Source organism: Ursus maritimus, unplaced genomic scaffold (genome assembly GCF_017311325.1).
Source record: "Ursus maritimus isolate PB19 unplaced genomic scaffold, ASM1731132v1 scaffold_1, whole genome shotgun sequence".
Classification (NCBI taxonomy): domain Eukaryota; kingdom Metazoa; phylum Chordata; class Mammalia; order Carnivora; family Ursidae; genus Ursus; species Ursus maritimus.
The window spans coordinates 18965099-18988216 of NW_024423343.1; the positions used below are offsets into that span (position 1 = coordinate 18965099).

At 54.0% G+C, this 23118-nt stretch overlaps 2 protein-coding genes, 1 long non-coding RNA gene and 1 other non-coding gene across 4 annotated transcripts in view; 1 reads left to right on the forward strand and 3 right to left on the reverse strand.

Annotated features, from left to right (window-relative positions):
• The first annotated feature begins 627 nt into the window (after positions 1-627).
• On the forward strand, positions 628-14382 carry LOC121105002. Its single transcript, XR_005837406.1, has 4 exons — positions 628-737; positions 4959-5112; positions 6834-6996; positions 13417-14382. It is a non-coding gene; the product is annotated as an uncharacterized LOC121105002 (long non-coding RNA).
• Positions 645-5902, reverse strand: LOC103662891 (ciliogenesis associated TTC17 interacting protein). Its single transcript, XM_040640684.1, has 8 exons — positions 5399-5902; positions 5014-5069; positions 4340-4426; positions 3992-4159; positions 2560-2684; positions 1626-1702; positions 1243-1331; positions 645-1050 (listed from the first exon to the last, which is right to left on the reverse strand). Exons 1-8 carry the CDS (start codon positions 5580-5582, stop codon positions 820-822), a joined length of 1017 nt encoding a protein of 338 aa, XP_040496618.1. The 5' UTR covers positions 5583-5902; the 3' UTR covers positions 645-819.
• On the reverse strand, positions 9700-9772 carry TRNAK-UUU. The gene has a single exon. It is a non-coding gene; the product is annotated as a tRNA-Lys (tRNA).
• A 1034-nt stretch (positions 14383-15416) lies between the features above and the next one.
• Positions 15417-23118, reverse strand: part of LOC103662892 (PNKD metallo-beta-lactamase domain containing) — a 20019-nt gene continuing 12317 nt past the window's right edge. The window contains exons 2-9 of the mRNA XM_040640711.1: positions 21758-21873; positions 21508-21620; positions 20793-20851; positions 19977-20069; positions 19469-19632; positions 18665-18751; positions 17641-17756; positions 15417-17400 (exon numbers count right to left, since the gene is read on the reverse strand). Coding sequence (XP_040496645.1) covers positions 17227-17400; positions 17641-17756; positions 18665-18751; positions 19469-19632; positions 19977-20069; positions 20793-20851; positions 21508-21620; positions 21758-21873 — 922 coding nt within the window. The 3' untranslated portion in view covers positions 15417-17226. The remainder of the gene's footprint in view (positions 17401-17640; positions 17757-18664; positions 18752-19468; positions 19633-19976; positions 20070-20792; positions 20852-21507; positions 21621-21757; positions 21874-23118) is intronic.

Consider the following 23118-nt stretch of genomic DNA (forward strand, 5'->3'; position numbering starts at 1 on the left):
GGCCCGTGAGTGCGTAAATGGAGGGTTGGAGCCTGCACCCCCATTACCAGCTGTCCTGGAGGAGCTTGTCTAATACTCGCTGCTGAGCCGTGGCCAGCCCTGGGCAGAAACAAGCCATTGGCCAGACTGACATTGTACACCGAGCCTCAAGGAGCCCATGATCCCCTGCCTATCCTTTTTTCTGGGGGAGCCGGTAACTGGGAACCCTGCACGTAGTTTGGGGGTTCCTGGGTGTCGGTGGGAAAGGAGCTGGAGTGTGAGAGCTGGCGGCTCGAGGGTTTTGGGAGGCTTCGGAGGTGATGAGCGAGGCCAGGGGTGATCCAGATCCCCCACGAACCCCTGCTCTTTTTCTTGGGGGGGGGCCTGGAAGCAGGGTAATTTGGCTTATGCTTAGTGGCACCAAGAAGGCTTGCCCCTTTATCCCTACTAACCTAGCGACTGAGAGTAGGGGTTTTGGCATCCAACTTCCAGGTTTGACTCCTGCCTCCTCCGTACTAACACTGTGAGTTACTTAACCTTTCCGCGCCTCTATTTTCTTACCCGTAAAATACAAATATTGACTATAGCATCTGGGAAGAAACGTGAAATTCGCTGGATAAACTCTGTTAACAGTTCCTCTTTTTAGCCAAGACACAAGACTCTGGCCAGGGAAGGTTCCCGCGCCCACAGCAGAACCGCGGGGATGGGGCCCATTTATTCTCCAAAAAAAACCGCAGCTCGGAAGGCGCGCCTCCGGGGTGAGTCCCTCTGGTTCCCCGCTGCGTCCCCGGCGACGCCCCGGCTTCCTGCCGTGTCCCCGCACGCCGCGCCCGGCCAGCCCTAGAGCGTGGGGCGCGGGGGGTCCAGCGAGCGGAAGGGGTTGGGCCGGTGCGAGGAGCGCAAGGCCGGAGTCGGGGGGTGGCGCTTCGCGAAGGGGCCGAAGTACTCGGCGGCGAAGGTGACCACGTCTGCGGGCTGGCGCAGCAGCAGGAAGAGCAGGAAGTCCGAGATGAGCGCCTGGGCCTCGGGGTGCTGCCGCAGGTAGCTGGTGTGGCTGAGACGAAGCTCCTCCTGGCGGAGACCGAGCCTGAGCGCGACCCGGGACCCCACGCCCCAGGAGGAGCCCCCTTCCCCTTCGCCCTAAGGAGGGCCTCCCAGCCATCGGGGTGTGCATTTCAAGCAGGCACAGAGAGGAATCAGTAACGGTGGAATTTATGCTGGGGGCGGGGTGGGGACCCCAGGCTGACTGCAGCGTCTCCTCACCTTCCGGTCCACGAACCTCGAGTAGAGCTCCAAATCCTCCTCCCACACCAGGGGCTTCTTCTCAAATACCGGCGCAGGCTCAATCTCATCTGGGTGCGGAGGGAGGAAGGCTGCACACCCTCACCCCAGCACTTTCCCCAGATACAGAGGGATGTCCGAGAATACCCAAATTGCAGTCACGGGTAAAGCCCCAGGGTTCTGCTCGGGTGGCTAGAGTTGCTGGAAGGGCTTCCCTGCAAAATGATCCTCCCCTAATTGCCTTGGGGTCAGGAGCTGGAGGGCAAAACTTCTCCTTCTGATTTCAGTCCAGCCTCTGCACCCTGGAAGGTCCCCAGGTTTTCCCACCTCTCCTTCTTTCTCCACCAGCCAGAGGCTTCACTCACCCTTCTCCCTCAAGACGGGCATCTGGGTGATCATGCAGTACCCGGGGGAACCCACCTGGATTCTCTTGGCCAGGTGCCTGGAATACAACACAGGCGTGAGAGTGGGAGTCTTCCCAGACCAGCCCACTCCCCTGAGAGCCATCCTGGGGGCCTCCCTGTGCTGCTGCTTCCCCAACACTACTTATCTCTGAGTTCCAGGGTCATGTTCAGTTCCAGGTCCCCAGATAACGGCCCCTGCTTTTCAAACTGGGTCTTGTTCCTGCCCTTGGAGATGCGTGCTGGTGTGCACTAAAAAAACCATGAGCCTCCAGCTATGTGACACCCCAAAATCGAAACAACATGCTAAGTTATCACATAATGAAAGCCAACAATGTTCCCATTACTTCTTTTCCAGTGTAATGATTATATCAATACCTCTTTGGAAATTTCAAGAAACAAATTCTTCCCTCCCCCCTCCCCAGTGATTTCTCACGATTTGGTGCCTCTGCTGGGCCTGTGAGAGCTTGGCAGTGTGCCAGGATCCCCCCACCCCCACCCCACCCCGCACGTTGATTCTATCGAGTGTCAGGTTGTTCAGACCTCGGTGCTGTTTGGTGTTATCCCCAGCAGTGGCAGCTGCTTTAGCTACTACTACGCCTTAGCCTCGTGGGGTCAGCACTGACTTTCTCAGCCATCCAGGGCTCCTTGGTGAGGTTTGGGAGTTACGGTATGCCTCAGGTGAATGTGTACCCATTGGGCACGGATTGGGCACGGAACGAATCAGGAGTAAATATGTGGAGAAAGAGTGAATGATGTGGGTCAAGCAAGGGGGCACTCTTCCTGGTGGTGTCCCCAGAGACAGTAGTCTCCCTTTGCCCCCCTTGCCAGGCCCCCAGGATCCAGCACCCACGCTTGGGCTCCACACTGCCCCCTAGCCCCCACTGTCAGTACTCACCCATCCGAGAGCAGGTAGAACTGGCAGGAATTGGGGATGCCTTTAACGGAGTGGACGGTCTGCTCCATGATGAACACTTCCACCTGCTGGCGGCCCACCTGGACCTTCTGGAAACCCAGATCTTGCTGGCAGCGGCCAAGATAGAGGGAGGGAGGGAGATGTGAGGTGGATGCCCACCAGGATCTCCCCCAAATCTCGTCCTGGCCCTTTTCTCCATCTTGCTGCTTCATTCCTTGTTTATCAGTGATAAGCAACCCTTGGCTGTCCAGGCTCTCTGCCACCACTGGATTAGAGTTGCACCCCCAAGTTAAGTGGGGGTCCCCGCATAGAAAACCAGTTCCATGCTGCTTGCACCCCAACCCTCTCCGCGTCATCTCGATGACCAAGTGCTTCTGGTCGGCAGATTCAGTTACAGGGATGAGGATTAACGGACAAAGTGTGAGTGTGGGGGCGGGGCTATTTGGGGGGGCAGCGATGCTCTGAGGAGGGGGCGAGACTGAGATCTGTGGCCGCCTCAGGCCCCTGCTGCAGGCAGGCAGCCCTGTTGTTAGAACTTGAACACCTAGGAGCTCCTGGGTGGCTCAGTCATTAAGCCTCTGCCTTCGGCTCACAGTGTGATCCCAGGGTTGTGCGATCGAGCCCCGCATTGGGCTCCTGGTCCATTAGGAGCCTGCTTCTTCCTCTCCCACACCCCCTGCTTGTGTTCCCTCTCTCGTTGGCTGTCTCTCTCTCTGTCAAATAAATAAATAAAATCTTAAAAAAAAAAAAAAAAGTAAAAAATAACTTGAACGCCTGGAGCAGCTGCGGACCCGGGCAGAAAAGGGCTAACATAAGACATGTGTTTCAAAAGAAGATGGGGGAAGTGACATGGGCCTGACAAACACGCTGCCGTTTGTCATGTTTGGGATAGAAAAGACTAGAATGTCACTTACAAAATTGGTCAAATCAACCCTCAAAATGTGTGTTTAGGGGCAGAGTTTTAAAATTTCACATTGAAGGACGTCCTAGGTATGTTGATTATGAAGTTTTAGCCACAAGAAAAGAAAAGAAAAAAAAAAGGAACACACTTCAGGTCTGAGACCTAATAAAAGGACATTTAAGTGCTGTTGGAAATGGTGCCTTTCCTGATGTTAAAAAATATGTCTTTAAAAGCAGCCCTCCACTATGTTTATTTTTCCTGGACTGACTTCTGGGCAAAAAGCATTGCCTCTCAACTGCTCCCCGCTTTGGTTCCCCTTTTTCACGCCACCTGACCCCCATGTGATCTTCGAACACATGAAACCTTGCTTTCTCCTGCCCTTGGAAGTCCCACGTCCGGGCCCCAGCCCACCCCCTCTTCCACCCCGAAGCTGTCTTTTCTCCCACCACAGCGACCTCCATGCCCCCTCTGGTTTTCCCCAGGCCAAGTCCCCCACCCAGGGAGACCCCTCACATAAGTGCAGTAGCAGAGTCTGCCCTCGGTGTCCAAGGCCAGGAAACGGGCGTTGCTGGGCACCGTCTGCCGCCAGGCCATCAGCCTCAGCAACACCAGGTTGGCGGCCTCGGAGATGAAGCCCATGGTTGAGCTCCCTGGGAAAAAAGTCACTTCGGTCTTGACTTCCTGTTCAGGAAAAATCTGGGTCAGGGACATCGATCTGGGAAGGGGTGGGGAGGACGGGAAAGCCAAGGTATCGGGCATAGGATCCTTGCTGAGTCCCCATGCCAGGCTCCTGGCCTGACACAACCTGGCTCCCTGCTCTTGGCTTCGAAGAGGATGCCCCTACTTGTCTCTCACCCTTACCTCACCCTCCTTGACACTTCTGGTCATGGCCAGCTGGTCATCCTGCTTCACCAAACTCATCTTCCGCTCCATGGGGAGGACGGGGAACTAAGGGCCAGAGCGCGGAGGGGAGAAGCAGGAGCTCGCCGATTATATGCAAACAGCACAGCCCACAGGTCACCTTGCCCCGTTGTCCTTTACAAACGAGAGAACTGAGGGACGTGGGGGTAGAAAATCTTCCCCATGTAGTGAAGTTCAAGTGAGGTGGCTGGGGCTGGGTGTGGGAGGCACAGAGCGGGAGAATTTGGAGCGTGCGTGTGTGTGTGTGTGTGTGTTTGTGTGTGTGTGTGTGAGAGAGAGAGAGAGAGAGAGAGAGAGAGACAGGTCTTTGGGAAAGGCCAGGTTCTGGGAAAGGCTAGCCTGCCTGGCCCTCAGGGAGATGCTGGGCTCTCAGCCTGGAGGAAGCCCCGGGTGGACCGGACCCAGGGTTCATGTATTAGGAGAAGGTCATGAGAAGCAGCCTGCTGCCCCGGATGGATTGGTTTCCAAGTTATGTGTGGTGGGAATTGCAGGGTAACTTGGAGAGAGTTGGGGGTGACATTCCATTGATCCCCTCCATTCTTCCCTCCCTCCCTCCCAGGGTCTCCATTTTCTCACTCTGGTTTGGGGGCCAGGCTGGGGGCCCCAGGAGGTACCTTGATGAACTCCTGACTATGTTGCTCCATGACATGCAGCTTCCACGAGAGGTGGCCTGGGACAGGAGGAGAGCGCTGCGGTCACTGTCACCCTGTCAGGTCAGTGACCAAAGACAGGCCGGGAGACTGAAGGGAGGGGCGGGGGGGAGAGGGGGCCCAGGCCGGAGGACTCAGGTGGACTGTGACCGCGGGGAGAGCCAAGTGGTGCTCTTGTCCGAAGTCTGTGGCTGGGATTAACGTCCCTGTCCCCCCACCTCCCACACACCCTCCTTGCCGCCTTCTGGTCCCAAGGTGAAGTCAAGGGTGGGTCCTGAGTGAAGGTCCTAGGAATGGGGGTGGGGGGGAGGGAGGATGGGGGTGAAACATCAGGCAGCAAGAACTGTACCCAGGAGGGAGTTTCCGCAGAGCATTTTGCCCATGAAGCCGTGGCTAGAGGCATGCACGAGGAGGCAGGGCAACATCACACCGAATTCATCCTTGAATTTCCCTCTCTGCACCTCGACAGTCAGCTCTCCCTGCGGCTCCCCCGTGTCCGAGACCATGGCCAGAGTCTCGGAGAATAGCAGCATCTGCAGCTCCTCTTCCTCTGGGGGTGGGGGGTCCCATGGGCACAGATAAAGCCCCAGCTCCTGGGCCTGCCTTGCCTCTCTGACCCTCCCCCCAGCAAGGCCCCACAGTCTCCACCCATCCCTTCCTCATCCCCGGGGGTCCCAGGCAGCTCCCGCCCCCCTCTGTTGGCAGGTACAACCGCCAGCAGGTGAAGACCCCACCGCCACCACCAGTCCCTGTGTCCTGGGGGTCTCCCCTGACAATTATCAACAAATAGGGGCGCCTAGGTGGCTCAGTGGGTTAAGCGTCTGCCTTCGGCTCAGGTCATGATCTCAGCGTCCTGGGTCCCACATGGGGCTCTCTGCTTAGTGGGGAGTCTGCTCCCTCTCCCTCTGTGCTCTCTCTCACTCTCTAATAAATACATAAATAAATAAAGCTTTTATTTTTATTTATTTTTAAAAGATTTCTTTATTATTTTAGAGAGAGAGCACAGGAGCCCGTGAGCAGGGGGAGGGGAGGGGCAGAGGGAGAGGGAGAGAGAGAATCTCAAGCAGACCCCACCCTTCCTAACAGGGAGCCTGACCTGCAGCTCAATCTCACCACTCTGAGATCATAACCTGAGCCGAAAGCAAGAGTCAGACGCTTCACTGACTGAGCCACCCAGGTGCCCTAACTAAATTAATCTTAAAAAAAAAATTATTGGGGCGCCTGGGTGGCTCAGGGGGTTAAGCATCTGCCTTCAGCTCAGGTCATGATTCCAGGATCCTGGGATCGAGCCCATGTCAGACTCCCTGCTCAGCAGGGAGCCTGCTCTCCCTCTTCCCCTGCTTGTGCTGTCTCTATCTCTCTCTCTCAAATAAATAAAATCTTAACAAAAACACACAAGAAAACTTTCCTGTGTTTAAAAAAAAAATCAACAAATAGGCTTTGCACCCTTTCTGAGTCCCAAGGGAATCAAGGCTGAGAGAGACGGGGCCAGTCTGGGCCTTCTCTCTACCCTCCTCTCCATGTCTGTGCCCCCCACCGTCCGGGTCACCAAGGTCGCTGAGGAAGCGGATGGCTTCAGCATTGGCCTTTGGGGCTGGCACACTCTCTTGAGCTGAGGGCTGGTTGTCCTTGGTTTGGGGGCCTAGGAAAGGAGGAGAGGCTGAGATGGCAACCTTGGGGAGAGGGACAGGGATGGGACAGGGGTCCCCAAAGCAGACTCCCCCAAGGCCTCCCCAAGGAGGATTGTGAGGGAGAAAGGTAGAAGATGCCTCTTCAATTTCCAGTCCCAGCAGCCCTCTTCCCACCTGTGGATTGAAGTTTGGAGGACATGCTGCCTTCTGCCACCCTGACTGTGTCCAGCTGTCTCCATGGCAACCGGAAGCCAGCTACCGCCTCTTAAAGGGCCATCAACACACCTCACAAAGCACCCAGACCTTGGAGGCAATGGTAGGAACTGTGGGCTTTAGTATTGTCCTGAAGAGGGAGCATTTGACCTGGCAGGGGGATGACATAGATCGTTAGAGTGACCTTAGGGAGCACCTGGCTGGCTCAGTCGGAGGAGCATGTGACTCTTGTTCTCAGAGTCATGAGTTCAAGCCCCATGTTGGGTGTAGAGATTACTAAAAAAAAAAAATAATAATAACAATAAAAAACTTAAAAAAAAAAAAAAAGAACCCTAACCCTAACCGTTTAGAAGACTTTAGAAGTTGCGGCCCTGAGTCAGACATGGCCTTACACACATAGAGCCCACTTAGATGCCACGTGCATACTGCCACATGTGAGAGTGATGCTGGTAACAATCACAGCGAACCCTTAAACCCTGCTTACCACAGGCCGGCACTGTTCTGGAAGTCTGCACACATGTGATCTCATTCAGTATTCAGACCAACCCTGTGAGCAGGTCCTTTTACCCCCTGCGCTTTACAGCTGAGAAACCTGAGGCCCCGAGAGCTTAAATGTCTTCCCAAGGTCACACAGCTGATAGGGTCGACCCTTGAGCCCCACGGGTTTGAGCTGCCTGGGTCCATTTACATGTGGATGTTTTTCAGTAAATATGGCATAGTACTGTAAACGTGTTTTCTCTTCCTTATGATTTTTTAAAAGGATTTTATTTATTTATTTAGAGGGGGGAGGGGCAGGGGGAGAGGGAGAAAGAGACTCTCAAGCAGACACGGGGCTGGATCCCACGACCCCCAGATCAATGACCTGAGCTGAAATCAAGAGTCCGAGGCTTAAGCGACTGAGCCACCCAGGCACTCCTCTTCCTTATGATTTCTTAATAACATTTTCTCTCGCTTACTTAGGAAGAACACTGTATATAATAATAGAAAATACAAAATACGTGTTAATTAACTGTTTTATGTTCTCTGTAAGACTTCGGGTCAATAGTAGGCTATTAGTAGTTAAATTTTGGGAGAGTCAAAGTTATACCCGGCGTTTTTTTTTTTTTTAATTTTTCTTTTTTTTTTAAACACAATGTTCAGTTTTATTTTTTTAAGTGTGTTTATTTATTTACGTAATGTCTACACTCAATGTGGGGCTCTAACTCATAACCCCCAGGTCAAGAGTCACATGCTCCTCCCACTGAATCATCCAGACACCCCTATGCCCGGATGTTCAACCGTGCCAGGAAGGGGGGAGTGTTGGCATGCCTAATCCCCATGTTATCCAAGGATCAACTGTAATTGGCAGAGCCAGGACTCAACCCAAGCCAGTTTGGCTCCTAGATAGAATTCAAAGAAAAACGAAGCAGCAAATAGACAGTACATTGAATTCAAACAAGGTAGTGATCAGTGACAAAAATGGAAATTGAATTACCATAGGACTCAAACCCCAGGCTGTGGGCTATCTGGTCCCCACCTTGTAAGTGTTCGAGTCTGCATCATAGCGGCTCTAAAAGGGGGTTCAGCCCGACGGAGTCATGAACAAAGAAAAATCTTGTCCAAAAACCTCCATCAGCAAAGGAGTTGCCCCCCAACCCCCACCATAGCCCTCAGGAAGGTACCGTCCCATGTCTTCTCAGTAGGTGATTATCAACTTCGGGAAGATTTACGATTACGTGTAGAATTGCTTGAGACAATCGAACTAGCAATATTAATTTTTGTGAGTGTCACATTGTGCATATTTGGTATTTCCAGTTCTTTAAAATAATTTGGCTCGGAAGGGGGCTTAAAAGATAAGTCTTGAGGGGCGCCTGGGAGGCTCAGTCAGTTAAGTGTCTGACTTCAGCTCAGGTCATGATCCCGGGGGCCTGGCATCAAGGCCCATGTCGGGCTCCCTGGTCGGCAGGGAGCCTGCTTCTCCCTCTGCCTGCTGCTCCCCCTGTTTGTACTCTCTCTCTCTTTCTCTTAAACAAATAAATAAATAAAATCTTAAAAAACAAAAATAAAAAAAAGACAAGTGTTGAGACTCGAATTTACATCAGGCAGTTGAATGGCACCCGGCGGGCTCCGTCGTAGAGGGTGGGACTCTTGATCTCGGTGGTTGTGGGTTCGAGCCCCATGTTGGGTTTGAGATTACTTAAAAACAAACAAATAAAACAAAATCTTTAAAATATTAATAAATTGGGCAGCTGAATAATTGATTTAGACTGAAGTTAAATTCTTACTGAAAATGTAAGTAGAACAAAAATGTTTTTTAAAAACCTTAAAATTTGCTTGCTTGCTTTATTTATTTATTTATTTTTAAAGATTTTATTTACTTATTTGTCAGAGAGAGAGACAGCGAGAGAGGGAACACAAGCAGGGGGAGTGGGAGAGGAAGAAGCAGGCTCCCAGCAGAGGAGCCTGATGTGGGGCTCGATCCCAGGACTCCGGGATCACGCCCTGAGCCGAAGGCAGATGCTCAAAGCCGAAGGCAGACTGAGCCACCCAGGCGCCCCGACAATCAATTCCTTTGAAAAAGCAGTAGACTATGATGAATAAATACAACAAAAACTGCGTAGAACAGCTGCAATTTTGAAAAGAGGAACCAATTATTAATCGAAGCGCCCTTCAAGGTTATTATTAACATTTACTGGATTTATGATTAAAAGATGACTGATAAGTTGAACTTAAAAGTTGTAAGAATGCTTATGTTTCAAAATTTGCAATTTAAGGAGCTATCATTTTTAAAATGTTAATTATTATTTATTTTTTTTAGTAAGCTCTATGCCCGGTGTGAGGCTTGAACTCATGACCTCAAGATCAAAAGTCGCATGCCCTACCGACTGAGCCAGCCAGGCGCCCCTAATTTTATTTGCTTTTTAAATTTTAATTTGCATATTCATTTTTAAAAGCCAGTGAATTCTGACGAAGCCTTTGCCTGCACGTGAGAGACTGTCGGTGGCATTAAGAAAACTCACAACTGCTTGAGGAGGTAGTTTGCTAGTTCCTCAAAAAGTTAAATGTGGAGTTACTATATGACTCAGTAATTCCACTCCTACGTCTATACCCAAGAGAACTGAAAACATCTGTGGGCACAAAAACCTGTACCCAGATGTTCACAGCACCATTATTCATGATAGCCAAAGAGTGGAAAGGACCCATCTGTCTACTGCCTAACGGATAAACAAAACGTGGTGCATATACACACAATGCAGTATTATTCAACCACAGGAAGAGTGAGGGACTGACAGGTGCCGGAGCAGGAGCCTTGAGAACAGGCCGAGTGAGAAGAACTGGGCACAAAAGACCACATATTGTCTGATGCCATGTTTGTGATTTGGGCAAACCTGTGGGGACAGAAAGCAGATCAGTGGTTGCCTGGTGTGGGTACGCAGAGGCACGGGGTGACATCAAATGGGCACTGGCTTCCTTTTTGGGATGGGTGAAAATGTTCTAAAGTTGGATTGTGGGGCCCCTGGGTAGTGCAGGAGATTAAGTGACTGACTCTTGGTTCCCGTCAAGATCTCAGGATTGTGGGATCGCGCCCCACGTGGGTCTCCTGGATCAGCTCAGAGTCCACTTGGGTTTCTCTCTCTCTCTCTCTCCCCCTCTGCCCCTCCCCCTCTGCCCCTCCCTCCAGCCCCGCACCTCCACAGGCGGGTGCACGCGCGCTCTCTCAAATCGATCAATAAATCTTTAAAAAAAATAAAATTAGATTGTGATGGTCACAAAATAGTGCATATACTAAAAACCACTGAATTGTACACTTTAAAAGGATGAATTTTGTGTTATGTAAATGACATCTCAATAAAGTTGTTAATAAAAGATTTAAATAAGATCTACAAAATCAATCCCTATTGCTTTCATTTGTAAATTACATAAAGTTGGAAAAAAATATTTTTGATTATTAGGACAAAGTTGGAAAAAAAAAAAGAAGCAACTTATGGTCTAGATGCTCTTTAAGGGGTGCCCATGTACTTCCCTCCTTACTGTGTACCCCTCTCCTGGCCTGAGGGAGGATTTGCTCCCCCAGCCCTTTACCCTTTAGAGTTTCTCCCCTCCCTCCTCCCGGCTCTGTGGTCAGGCCCCTGGAGCTGCCCAGGACTCCCACCTGCCTGTCCACACAGGCTCTCACTCCTGAGAGCCCAGCTTCTTTCTCAACCCCCCACCCCCAACCCACCGCCAGAGATCCCTCCCCATTCGTGCTGGCTGTTTCCTGCTAGGAGAGAAAGAAATGTGACAAAGTGCTTCACGGAAGGATCAACATCCAGTTTGTTAGTCCAATTTTTAAACCTCTGGAGGAGATCTGCTACAGACCCTTGTTACTGTCCCCCCTTAGGGCCTGCTAGTGGAGATCCCCCAGCAGAGGGACGCTCTGTAGCAGGTTGACCTACTAGCCGTGTGGGCATGTTGGGCAGGTTGGCCTCTCTGAACCTGTGACAGGGACAGCCTGTGTCCTCCCAGCCGCTGGGATCGGCGTCTATGCAACCACAGCCACTAACGTGGAGAGGGCTCACTAGGTGCCCAGCTCTGCAGGTATGAACTCAATCCTCACCATCAGCTTCCACGGTGGGGCCAGCCACGCCCTCAGTGGATGCAGGAGAGATGGAGACACAGAAAGGTTAAGTAACTTGCCCAAGGTCACCTGGTTAATAAATGAAAAGCATGGGGGCACCTGGGTGGCTCAGTTGGTTAAGGGGCTGCCTTCGGCTCAGGTCATGATCCCAGGGTCCTGGGATGGAGCCCTCGCGTCTGGCTTCCTGCTCAGCCGGGAGCCTGCTTCTCCCTCTCCCTCTGCTGCTCCCCCTGCCCCACTCCCCCGCTCGTGCTCTCTCTCTCTCTAATAAATAAATAAAATGCAAAATGTGGACCCCAGCTCAGATGAGCTGTCTCCAGAGCCCATGTTCTTAATCAGTTTGTCCTACTGCACCTGATGGACGGGCCCTACGTTTATTAGTAGAAGAGGAGAGAGAGACTGCTGTTCACTGAACACCACCGTGTATCTCACTTAGCTCTCCCAGTGGCTCCAGAGCTAGGGCCGGTGACAGGCGATGCATGACTGGCGTCACCCACGGTCAACCAGAGGCAGAACCTATATTCCTATCCAGACCTGTCCCTCTCCAAGTCCTCTGTCTGCCACCCTGTCCCACCTTATTATCTATCTATCTATCTATCTATCTATCTATCTATCTATCTATCATATCTATCTATCATCTATCTATCTATCTATCTATCTATCTATCTATCTATCATCTATCTATCTATCATCTATCATCTATCTATCATCTATCTATCATATCTATCATCTATCTATCTATCTATCTATCTATCATCTATCTATCTATCTATCATCTATCTATCATCTATCTATCTATCTATCTATCTATCATCTATCTATCTATCTATCTATCTATCTATCTATCATCTATCTATCTATCATCTATCATCTATCTATCATCTATCTATCATATCTATCATCTATCTATCTATCTATCTATCAATCTATCATCTATCTATCTATCATCTATCTATCTATCATCTATCTATCATCTATCTATCTATCATCTATCTATCATCTATCTATCTATCTATCTATCTATCTATCATCTATCTATCTATTATCTATCATCTATCTATCTATCTATCATCTCATTTTCTATTGGTTCCGCACCTCTGAAGAACCCTAAGACAGATGTCTTTCTCTGAATTTTTTGTGGGGCTTTGCCTGTAGTTAGGAACTCAGTAAGTGTAATTGCCTAGGGTTTACTGACCACCTGGGTTAGGTTCCTACCCACTTGCAAAGTCTCCGCCTATGGCCAGGGCCTTAGAGGACTAAGAGCATCCCCAACACACACAGGTAGGCACAGGGCTCCTCGTGATCACGTGGCAGCTTCCCTGGTCTCCGTTCCTCTGTGGAACACCTGAGCCTGCCCACTCAGTGTCCCCTCCCTTTCTCCTTTCCTGCCCCTAGAGACAGACAACCTGTGATTCAGGAACAAACGAACTGCTTGCTGGTTATTTTTAAAAGTACGTGTTATTCCAATACCTTTGGGGCCACCCGACTGCCTCCATTTCTTTTATATAATGAATTCTAGCACCGGGAATCGGATGTAGCATTTCCCAAAGGGACTCCACATGCCCTTGCGCATCGGACTCTCCTAATAGCCTCTATAAGCGGAATTGTTGGTGAACGTTTATGATTTTGCTACCTTGCATCATTTCTGGTATCAGACCCCCTATTACTCCCGGGGACATTTTCCACACCTTCAGTCCACCTTTCAGTTGGGTCTGACTCTGCCCTTCCAAGTGTGGTCATGTGACCTAACCTGTTGGGTGAGAGGGGCCCATTTCCCTAACTCCTGATTGGCTCAGGGTTGGGCACATGACCCGAGCTGAACCAATGAACCTCAACCCCTGGGACCGTTGGCGGTTCTGCTAGGTGTGATGAACCAACCAGGAGCCTGTAAGCCTAGAACTTACAGACGTGATCTTTCCACTGCAGGGAGAAAACCTGACAGAGCACGATACCAGTGCAGAAGAAAGCTGAGCCGAATGATACAATTGCCCTTGAATCCATGGATCCAGCGATGTCTGAAGTCACCAGGACATAATCCCCCACTTCTTAACTTCACCAGCTGATAAACATTCCTCTTGGTTTAAGCTCCTTAGTGTTGAGTATGTCACTTGGCACCTGAAAGTGTCCTGACTCATTCAAGGTTGTCATCTCCATGGAAGGTGAAGAAACAGGTCAGGGAAGCGAAATTTGCCCAAGGTCGCTTGGATGTTGCATGACAGAGCTGGGAATGGAACCGAAGTCTCTAAGGCCAGTGACACCTGCTGTCTTGTAAGCAAAGGGCAGGTAGCCTGGCTGTTGCTGGTCAGTGCCTGTACCACGAAAAGCATAGGCCATCATTCACGACGATGTCCCAATGAGGGGCTCACCCGAGGCTCTAGGAAAATGCTTCACTGACCCTAGAGAACCATTACCAAATGCCCCTTGAAGCTGGGCATACCCAAGGAGACCTGGCCCTGGGGCTTGTCCATCCAAGACAGGAGTGACCCAGAGACAACCCCAGAGCACAGAGAGCTGCCTTTCTTCTGGAAGGTGAGGGTCATGGCCCCTTCCTCCATGCCCACCCTAAGTGCAGCCCTGATCCAGGATAGCGGGGGCCAGTGCCAAGGTCCCTTGATTTGGGGTGAGGGGTGCCTAAGAGGGTAGGCTGAACTGTCCCCCGGGGTGGGAAAACTATGCCTTGGTCTGGCCCCATGGAAATGCGGGATGAAGCCCATGCTGACCAGTCTTCAGCCATATCAAGGCCACCTTTAAGAGTTCTGCTCTGGAGGGGGGGTGCCTGGGTGGCGCAGTCGTTAAGCGTCTGCCTTCAGCTCAGGGTGTGATCCCGGAGTCCTGGGATCGAGCCCCACGTCGGGCTCCTCCGCTGGGAGCCTGCTTCTTCCTCTCCCACTCCCCCTGCTTGTGTTCTCTCTCTCCCAGGCTGTCTCTCTGTCTGTCAAATAAATAAATGAAATCTATTAAAAAAAAAAAAAAGAGTTCTGCTCTGGGGGTGCCTGGGTGGCTCAGTCAGTTGGGCAGCTGGCTCTTGAGTTTGGCTCAGGTCATGATCTCAGGGTCATGGGATGAATCCCCGGGTTGGACTGTGCTCAGTGGGGAGTCTGCTTAAGATTCTTTCTCTCTCCCTTTCCCTCTGCACCACCCCCCCACTGCTCACACTCTCTTTCTCTCTCTCAAATAAATAATCTTAAAAAAAAAAAAAAAGAGTTCTGCCATGACCCAGGGCCATCTTTACTTCCCTCCGATTTCAATACATATCTTTAATTACTTTCATAAATTGAAAACTGCTATCACTTTGTGGGAAAAAAAAGGAAAAAAGAAAACTGCTATCACTTGTCAAAAATATTGACCCCAGGGGCACCTGGGTGACTCAGTCGGGTGAGTGTCTGACGGTTGGATTTCCGTTCAGGTCATGATCTTGGGGTGGGGATCAAGCCCCATGGGCTCCGGGCTCAGCAGGGAGTCTGCTTGTCCCCCTCGTTCCCCCTCTGACCCTCCGCATGCACCTGTGCACGCTCTCTAAAATAAATAGTAAATTAAAAAAATACTGACTTCAAAGGTAAATACAATGCAAACAAAACCACAGCATTAAAGTTTAACTCAAGATAGTTGCCCGACTGAGGTACTGGACCCGGAGTCTGGCTCTGTTAGAGACGCGTGGAAGAGAGGCTGGTGCCAGGGCCTTGCCCCTCAGTGCTGTTCCTCTCCCCTTCGGCCACTGGTGCACCTGTGCCTCCCAAGCTCTCGAAGACAAGGAGGTAAGCACGTGGTAACTCTGAACAGGTGCACACGGGCCGTGGGAGGATGTATTTCTAGCCCTGTTTCTGGCCAAGGCTCCTGGAGCACAGTGACTCCAAGTTACAGACTGGTAACAGGAAAACGGAACAGCAATAAAGATGATCTCACTGACTGATGGAGCCCCAGTTAAATTAGTCTTTCATTCAAGATTTATTGAGCGCCTACTATGTGCCAGGCACCGTGCTAGGCGCAGAATTACAGAGATGCATAAGATACAGTCCATGCCCTGAAGGGTTCACAGTCTAGAAGGGGAGACAAACATGTAAACAAGTAAAATACAGTGTGAGAAGTGCCACGAAAGAGAAGCATTTACAAAGAGCAGAGGTAGCCTGGAGGGTGAGGGACATGGGGGTTGTCTTCCTGGAGGAGGGGGCCTTTGAGGGGGATTGTGAGAGATGAATGGCTGTTTGCCAGGCAGACAAGGCCGGAGGAGCAGGGGAAAGGCATTCCAGTCTGAAGAAACAGCATGAGCAAAGGCACAGCGGCATGAAACTGCATGTCTTGGGGGGCGGGGAACTCTATTCTGGCGGTATTGCTAGAGTTGGTACCAGAGGCTGTGACTGGAGAGGGAGGCAGAGGCGGGATGATGAGGGGAAACTGAGGGAAGGGGGCATCTTGGAGGCTCACTAGAGGCGAGCAGAGCCCGAGGGAAAGCTTGAACCCAGGAAGAGAAGGCTCCCGGCTGACCCGAGGTATGCCTGCTCAAGGACATTAGGGATCCTCTCTGTGGCCCCAAAGGGACCTGGACCAGAGACCAAGGAGAGGCTGAGCTGGGGGTGGGGGGGGAGGGCTCAGGCCTGGGGTCCTGGAGGCCGCCACTCACTCGAGAGCTGACAGCTCTCTGCTCCCAGACTTCTGATTTCTGCACTTTGCTGCGTAGACCCCTTTCCCCAGCCAGAATGGGACCAAGGATGGAATGAGAAATGACATGGGGATATTCTTGGCAAACTGCAGAGGCCCAGAGGAAGGGCTTTATAACTAAAAGAGGGAGGGACTGAGGGCAAAGGAGGGGTTAGAACAAGGCAGAAGTTCCTAAGAACGAGGGCCATCAGGAGAAAACTGCTGCGGCCGGGGTGGAGGATGGCTCTGTCCCCCCTGGGACGGGGGGTCCTTTGGGCCCCAGGCAAGGGCAGAGGCCAGCCGCACAGGGACCCCGTGGGGCTGCAGTCCCAGCTTCTGGTGTCTCCTCAGACTGGGGGAGCTGTTTCTGTGGCAACCAGGACCCTCCCTCTTCCAGGCTATAGGGGAGTCACTGAGGCCGAGATTGTCCAGACATATAGACGTCCAGCCCTTTAGTCTTTCCCAGAAATGGCTCTGTTTGAAAAATGTCTTCATGGGGTGGGGAAAGGGCAGGGGGAGAGGCTTGAGGAGGAGGGTCCGTGTCTCAGGACACCGGAGCCCAGCTGCCCGTCTGAATGACGGCTTTTCCAAGGCACCACATCTCAGGCCACTTTGGGGGCCTGAGTGTCTTTCCCAACCCTGGAAGGGAGAAGGGGGAAGAGGATTCAACCTGTTCATGGCTCCTGCTGCCCTGGGTTCAGGGGCTACAGGGAGAGTGAGGCCTCCTGTGGGAGGGGCGACCAGCACTCTCGCTGTCGTGCCCTCGTGCCCTCGGCAGGGGCAGGAGCCAGGGGCAGGAGCGGGGGGAAGGGAGGAGGCACTCTCCCAGCTGGGTCTGGAGATGTCCCAAGGCTTCCCCTTCCTCTTGCCCTGGATAACTCAGCCTCACCCCTGGGGTCTCCAGGCCTTTGACCAGCCTCCGTCTGCTCGGTCTCATGGCCTCGTCACCTTGTCCCTTTTCCCCCTGACAGTGTTGGGGCCTGATGGCCACCGTGGGTGCCGATGGAGGTGGTGGTGGTAGCAATGGCAGGGGTGGTGTGGTGCGGGCGATGGGTGGCCTCTCCGCCGCGGGAGGTGGGGGCTGGGCTGGGCTGGGGGCTGTCACTTGCTCTTGTGCAGGTCCTTCAGCTGGCGGAGCTTCTCCAGGAGCTGGGCCCGGGAGTAGCCATCATCCCCCGTGGGGCCCGGGCCTGGCCCCAGGGCCTCCTGCAGCACCAGGCAGTGGGTCCTCAGGAATGGGTTGTAGGAGCGCTCCTCTCCCAGGGTGGACGGGCACTGTGGGACGAGAGGCACCAGGTTTGACAGACAGAATCTGGAAAAGAGACCCAATCAGGGAAGGCTCCCGGCCCCCACCCCTGTCTCAGGGTCCAGGGGGCTTCCCGTGAAGGCCTGTGGACCAAACATGTCGGGGCTCTAGGAACGGGTCTGCAGGCTGCAGCTCAGCATGGAGGGGCTCCCGCTGGGGAGTGCCCTGGAGGCGGGTCCCCCTCCTGGACCCCAGCCCCTGCCCCGCACCGTGCTCTTGCGCTCCATTCGCTGCCTCTGGACCCACTGCATCTTCCTCTCCCGGGCCAGGTTCTCAGGCTCCACCACACCTGCAAAGCCCAGGTTCTCTTCTGCGTACTCGTGACCTAAGGACCACCGGGGTGGCGGGTAAGATGCAGGACACAGAGGGGGGGTGTGGTCAGAAAAAGTCCTCCTTACCCCCAGGCGTCTGGGTACCCGACCCGGCACTTCCAGGAAAGCCCCCACCACAGGCGGCTGCTTCTCTAAATGTGGCCACAGGTCAGCCACGAGTGGAGGGGCCGAAGCAGTTCAGAGGCAAGACTGCCAGCCCCGAAGCCAGGAGCCCTGCATCCTCGCCCTGACTCTGCCCCTGCCCAGCTGTGCAGTCTCAGCCAAGCCATGGCGCCTCTCTGAGCCACAGGTTTGTCATCTGGCAAGTGGAGAAAATAATGCTACTAGAACACAGATGTGTCCCCGGTGCCTAGGACAGAGCTGGGCATGCATTAGGTGTTCAATCAAGTATCTGTCAAATGAGTGGATGGATAAATATACATTCTGAGGATTAGCTGACATCTTAGTGATGTGTTTGAGAAACTATGGCTATCCAATGTTCATGGATGTATGTAGGGACATGCAGTGTCTGGATGGATGGACGTGCCACATACGTGCGTGGGGCCGGATGCACACGCAGTGTGGGATATGGACGCATGCAGTGGATGCATGCAGAGGGGATTTACTGACTTCTCCTCTGATAAGCAAAGGCTCTTTTCTGTTCTCGGCTCTGGCTATGAAATAGCCATCTCTCTGGGAGGCACTGGGGCCTACCGGACTCCCAAGAGGCCGAGCCTGGCTGTCAGCTGGCGTGAGAAGCAGAGGCATTCAGGGCCAGTACTCCAGAATGAAGGGGGCTCAGCCCTCACTGCTGGAGTTGGCTCTCAGGGGCCACCCGAGGTGCAGTGCCGTCACCTCTGGGCCACAGCTGGGGCGGCTGGGACTCTAGAGGAGTGAGGGAGGAGAGGGAGGGGGACCTCACCAGGCCACAGCAGAGTGTCATCCCCCAGCCCCAGCACCGTGTCCAGGGAGCTCAGCATGGTCTCTGCGGTGCCCTCAAAGGTCCGTCCTGGTGAGGGGCAGTGGGTGTGTTACAAGGTACCAGAATGCAGCTCGGTGTAAGGTACGTGGAGGGGGGTGGGGACCAGCGTGCATAGCTGGGGCTGGCCACCAGCCCTCAACCTGGCCCCTGCCATACCCACCCCCCAGGCTTCTACGCCCTCCTTCCCACTGGTTGCTCAGCCCACATACTCGCTCCCCAACCAAGCCTGCGGGAAGGCCTCCATTGCACATACGGACATGTGGATGGAGAGGGAGACAGAAGCCCCAGGCTGAGCACCAAGGGCCCCAAGCACAGTTGGCGTGGGGTGGCTCTTTTCCACAGAACACTTCTTTCTTTGCCTGTGCTGCCTTCTGAGACTCCGCGCAGCCTGGGACTGTGATCCTCCCCTACCCATGGGTCACCCTCTCATTTGGGGGTTCTCCATTTTTTGTAACCTAGTCTCTCCGGGTACTGGAGAACTAGGCTCCACCCGGTGGAAACCAAGGCCCTGCCAGGTCTGTGCTCAGTTACAAGCATCGTCTCATTCTGCGTATCCCCTGTGGGAAGTTGTGAGTGTATTAAAAACAATGGGCTAACACAGATGAGAGTAAGGGCAAGGCGTTCTGCACTGAAAGCAGTTTTCATGCACTGCATGGGGCTGTGGCCGTTCTTGGGTCTCTGCCCTGACTCTCCCCCTCCTTTCTGTCCCCCCTCCTCCTGCTTCCCTTTTGGGGGGGAACTCACCACAGCCAGAGAGGAAGAGCAGGTCCCCTGAGAAGAGGCAGGAGGGACCCTTGTAGGGCTCCCCATCCAGCAGGTAGACCAGATGGCCTTGCGTGTGGCCAGGGGTGGCCAGAGCCTGGATCTGAAGCCGTCCCACGCTAACCACATCTTGATGACACAGGGGACTGAGAAGCAAGGCAGTAGGGGAGAGAAGGTGCTAGAGCTTGGGCTGTGCTGATCGTTGCCACACCCCAAGCCCAAGGGGCTGGGTGATTTGAAGGAGGCAGGGCTTCTACACCAGAGAGGGAAGGCACTGACAGTGCCCAGGGCTTCAGATCCAAACTCTCGCCTCTCCGTCTTTTGGGGACCGTGGCTGGATGAGTTGGGGGGTGGGCTGTGATCTGTCCTCTAAGAACCAGGAAGGGCTTCAGCAAAGATCCAACTGCTGGCAGTCCTGCAATACTCGGCTGCAGGACGGGGTGTGCGAAAGGGCCCACAGAAGGGCCAACCCCCCGGGTCAGGGACTTACTGGGTGAGGTAGGGGATGCCGTCCTGAGGGCTCCCGTACACCCGACAGTCCTGGTGCCGCCGGCTGAGGTCACGGTTCCCTCCACTGTGGTCCCTGGAGGACGGCAGAGACGGCAGGGACTTTGAGGGGCAAGGTACTAGGCCTCCTTGCCTTCCTCTTTGCAGATCTCTAGGCCTTCGAGCCCTGAGCCCTGGGCTTCTGAACTGAATCAAGCTGTCCACACCTCGAGGCCTTTGTTTGAGCTGCTCCCCTGCTCGCAACGTCAGCCTCACGACTTGCCACCCCTCCCCTCCATCGCCCAGCCAGTGACAACCGATCTTTCTGGACTCTCTCAGCTCCAGGGTCATCAGCCTCTAACTCCTCCAAGTGGATCTGGTCATGCTTCTCCAAGGGCCCCCCACCTCCTGTACCTTGCGCCAACTGCCACCTAAATGTTTGTCATCGTTGTACACTGTCATGCAGGGCTGTCTCCCCTATTGGACCATAATCTCCTTGTGGAAAGAGCTCACAGGGTTTGCTCGTGTCCCGAGCACAGTGGGCATCTAATACATGACCAAGGAATGAAAGATAAATGCCTACCCCGCCCTCCTCTAGGGCTTCAGGAGCCTGATAAGTGTCCCAATGGGAGAGCCGCCCCTTCCCTCCTTTTCTGCTGGTGCCCCCATGACTTTATGAAGAAGGTGGGTGCCCTTGCATCCTGACTCCCTGCCCCCCAGCCCAGCCCGTCCTCACTGGCCTAGTCCTGCCAAGCCCACTGGGGGCAAGGGTCACCCAGGGAAGATCATCTGTACCCAGACCCCCACCCCAGGCCCTTACCAGTGCTTGTGGGTGCAGAGGATGGCAACCAAGTTAACGCCCTCCTTTTCAATGGAAGCCTGGGGGAGAGAGGAGGTACTGAGACTGAAGAGCGGTGTGCAGAGAGGGACAGGGGCGCAGGTGCCAGGCGAAGAGGGGAGAGCCCAGGAGCTCGGGAAGATGAGGGACAGGGAGGGGATGGAGCTAGAGAATGAAGGGGTAGGGAGGAGAGTGCTGGGGAGAAGGCGGGCAGCAGAAGCTGAGCCAGGACACAGGGGAGACGATGGGGAGGTGGGCGGAGGGAGACTCGAGGGGCAGGGGAACACACATACACGTGCACATAGAGAAATAAGAAATGGGAAGGAAAGATGAAGAGACCCAGACCCTGACAGATGAGGAGAGAAGAGGGCCAGAAAGGCACCACAGAGAGTGACAGACAGAAGAAACCTCAGACCCTGGTCCTGAGTCAGCATCCCTTTCGCTCTGGCTCTGGCTGGGGTTCCCCCACGGCTGTCCTACCCCCCACCCCCACCATGCCCTAGACACTGGCCCCTCCCCCTGCTGTGGTTGTGGGGGGTCTGTGTACTTGCATGTCAGGGTCCGTGTGTGAGGGCACAGGGAGGGGGCACATCCCACTGGCAGAGGGAGCAGGGACAGCCCCTCTCCAGCGAGGGAAAGCTGCCAGTCCCTAAGGTGACCCACCCCCGGTACCCCTGCCCCCCCATCCTCCCCTCACCTGTACGGCCTGAGGGTCTGAGGGGTCCACAGCCACAGCCAGCCGGGCCTGGGTGTCGATGATGAGGTAGCTGTAGTTGTCTGAGAGGACGGGGATGGGAAGCACCTTCACTCCTGGGGGACAGAAATGGGCTGTGGGTGGGGTGCCGGGCAAGGAGCCCAGCGGTCGGGGGGTATATAATGGGCCGGAGGCAGGGAGGGTGGGTGGGCACAGTTTGGGGCCATGTTGGCCCGGGGCAGGCAGAGCTCACCGTTGAAGAGGCGGGGCTGGGTTCTGGAGTGGCCTTTGGGGTAGCGATTCCGAGCCCTGCGCAGCTGCTGGCGGTAGAAGAGGTACCCGAGCCAGGTGCGGGTGTACAGACTGTACCTGCGGGCCGGACATCTGCGCTCAGCCCCGCCCCCGCGCACGCTCAGCCCCGCCCCCTGCGCGCGGGACCCTCCGCCCGCCGGTGCGGATCTCCACTGCCTTGGCCGCACCCGAGTCAGCGCATCTCTCCCGTCACTTATTGTGCGCCTACTGTTTGCCCGGCTCAGTCAGTCCTCGGGCCAAGAAGTTGAATGGCACAGACACACCCTAAGCCCCAGGCCCATCGGAGGAGGTGTGAACTGAGGGCTTCACAGAAGGGACTCAGAGGGTGAGGGGTTAATTCCACAAAAAGGGTGGAGGAGTTAGGAAGCGGAAATGAGGTGCACAAAGTAGTTCCAAAGAGCAGCGGCGCCTCACATCACGCCGGGGAGCTGCTGCACCAGAATCTTTGCCCCATCCCCAGCCTGTGCCGCTCAGCAGGGCTGCGGTGGGGACCGGGAACCTGCATTTCTAACAAGCTGCAGGTGATGCCGGTTGCCGCTGGCCCAGGGACCGAACTCGGAGAGCCTCTGGGGCAGAGCAAACAACAGGCAAGGCCCAGAGGCAGCAGACAGCATGGCCTTGTTTGGGGGAACTGCAGAGAGAGTTCTGTCTGGCCGGGTGGTGGAGTAAGTAGGGAGAGGTGAGGCGGGATGGCCTGACCACACTCCCTCCCGCTTCCCGCCACCGTGTCAGGCCACCCCGGGCTCCGTATGGAAAAGGCGGAAAACGTAGCACAAGGAACAGGGGGGTCTCGTGACTAACAGAGGCCTCCAAACACAGGATGGCAGCATGCAGGGCGGGCCTCACCGGCATGTGACCCGCCCGGGCACACAGGGCCCCACACTCGGTTCAATCTTCCACTGCCACCATCTTGAAATTCTTAAAAGATTTTACCTTTGCATTTGTGCCCCAGAAGTGAAGTCTGATAGGGCAAGGGAATATGCGGGGGTCGGAGACCACACAATATTTGCATGGTCGGTCCCTGCTGCCCCCACACCTACCACCTTCACCGTGCTCACGACCACAGGATTCTGGTGGCCCCACCGTGGTGAGAATCCAAGACTCAGGGTGAGTATACATCTATGACCGAGAAAGGGGCCTGGGAGGCCACGCCTTCCATCCAAACCAGAACTTGCTTCAAATGCATACAAAGGTGTTCTAAGAAACACAAATGACCAAGAAACCCTGCCCCATCCTTCCTTACTCATGTTATTTCCCTGTATGATCCGTTTTCGCGGCGAACGATGCTACAGGAGGCAAGGG

What these genes read in the sequence shown, in the direction of transcription:
- LOC103662891 (XM_040640684.1), bottom strand. Translation starts at nt 5,582, where the DNA reads ATGCTGCTATTCTCCGAGACTCTGGCCATGGTCTCGGACACGGGGGAG. An exon ending in GAAGTGTCAAGGAGGGTGAG is followed by an intron (nt 4,160 to 4,339) that starts GTAAGGGTGAGA and finishes TTTCCTGAACAG; the next exon opens with GAAGTCAAGACCGAAGTGAC. An exon ending in TTCTACCTGCTCTCGGATGG is followed by an intron (nt 1,703 to 2,559) that starts GTGAGTACTGAC and finishes GTTGTATTCCAG; the next exon opens with GCACCTGGCCAAGAGAATCC.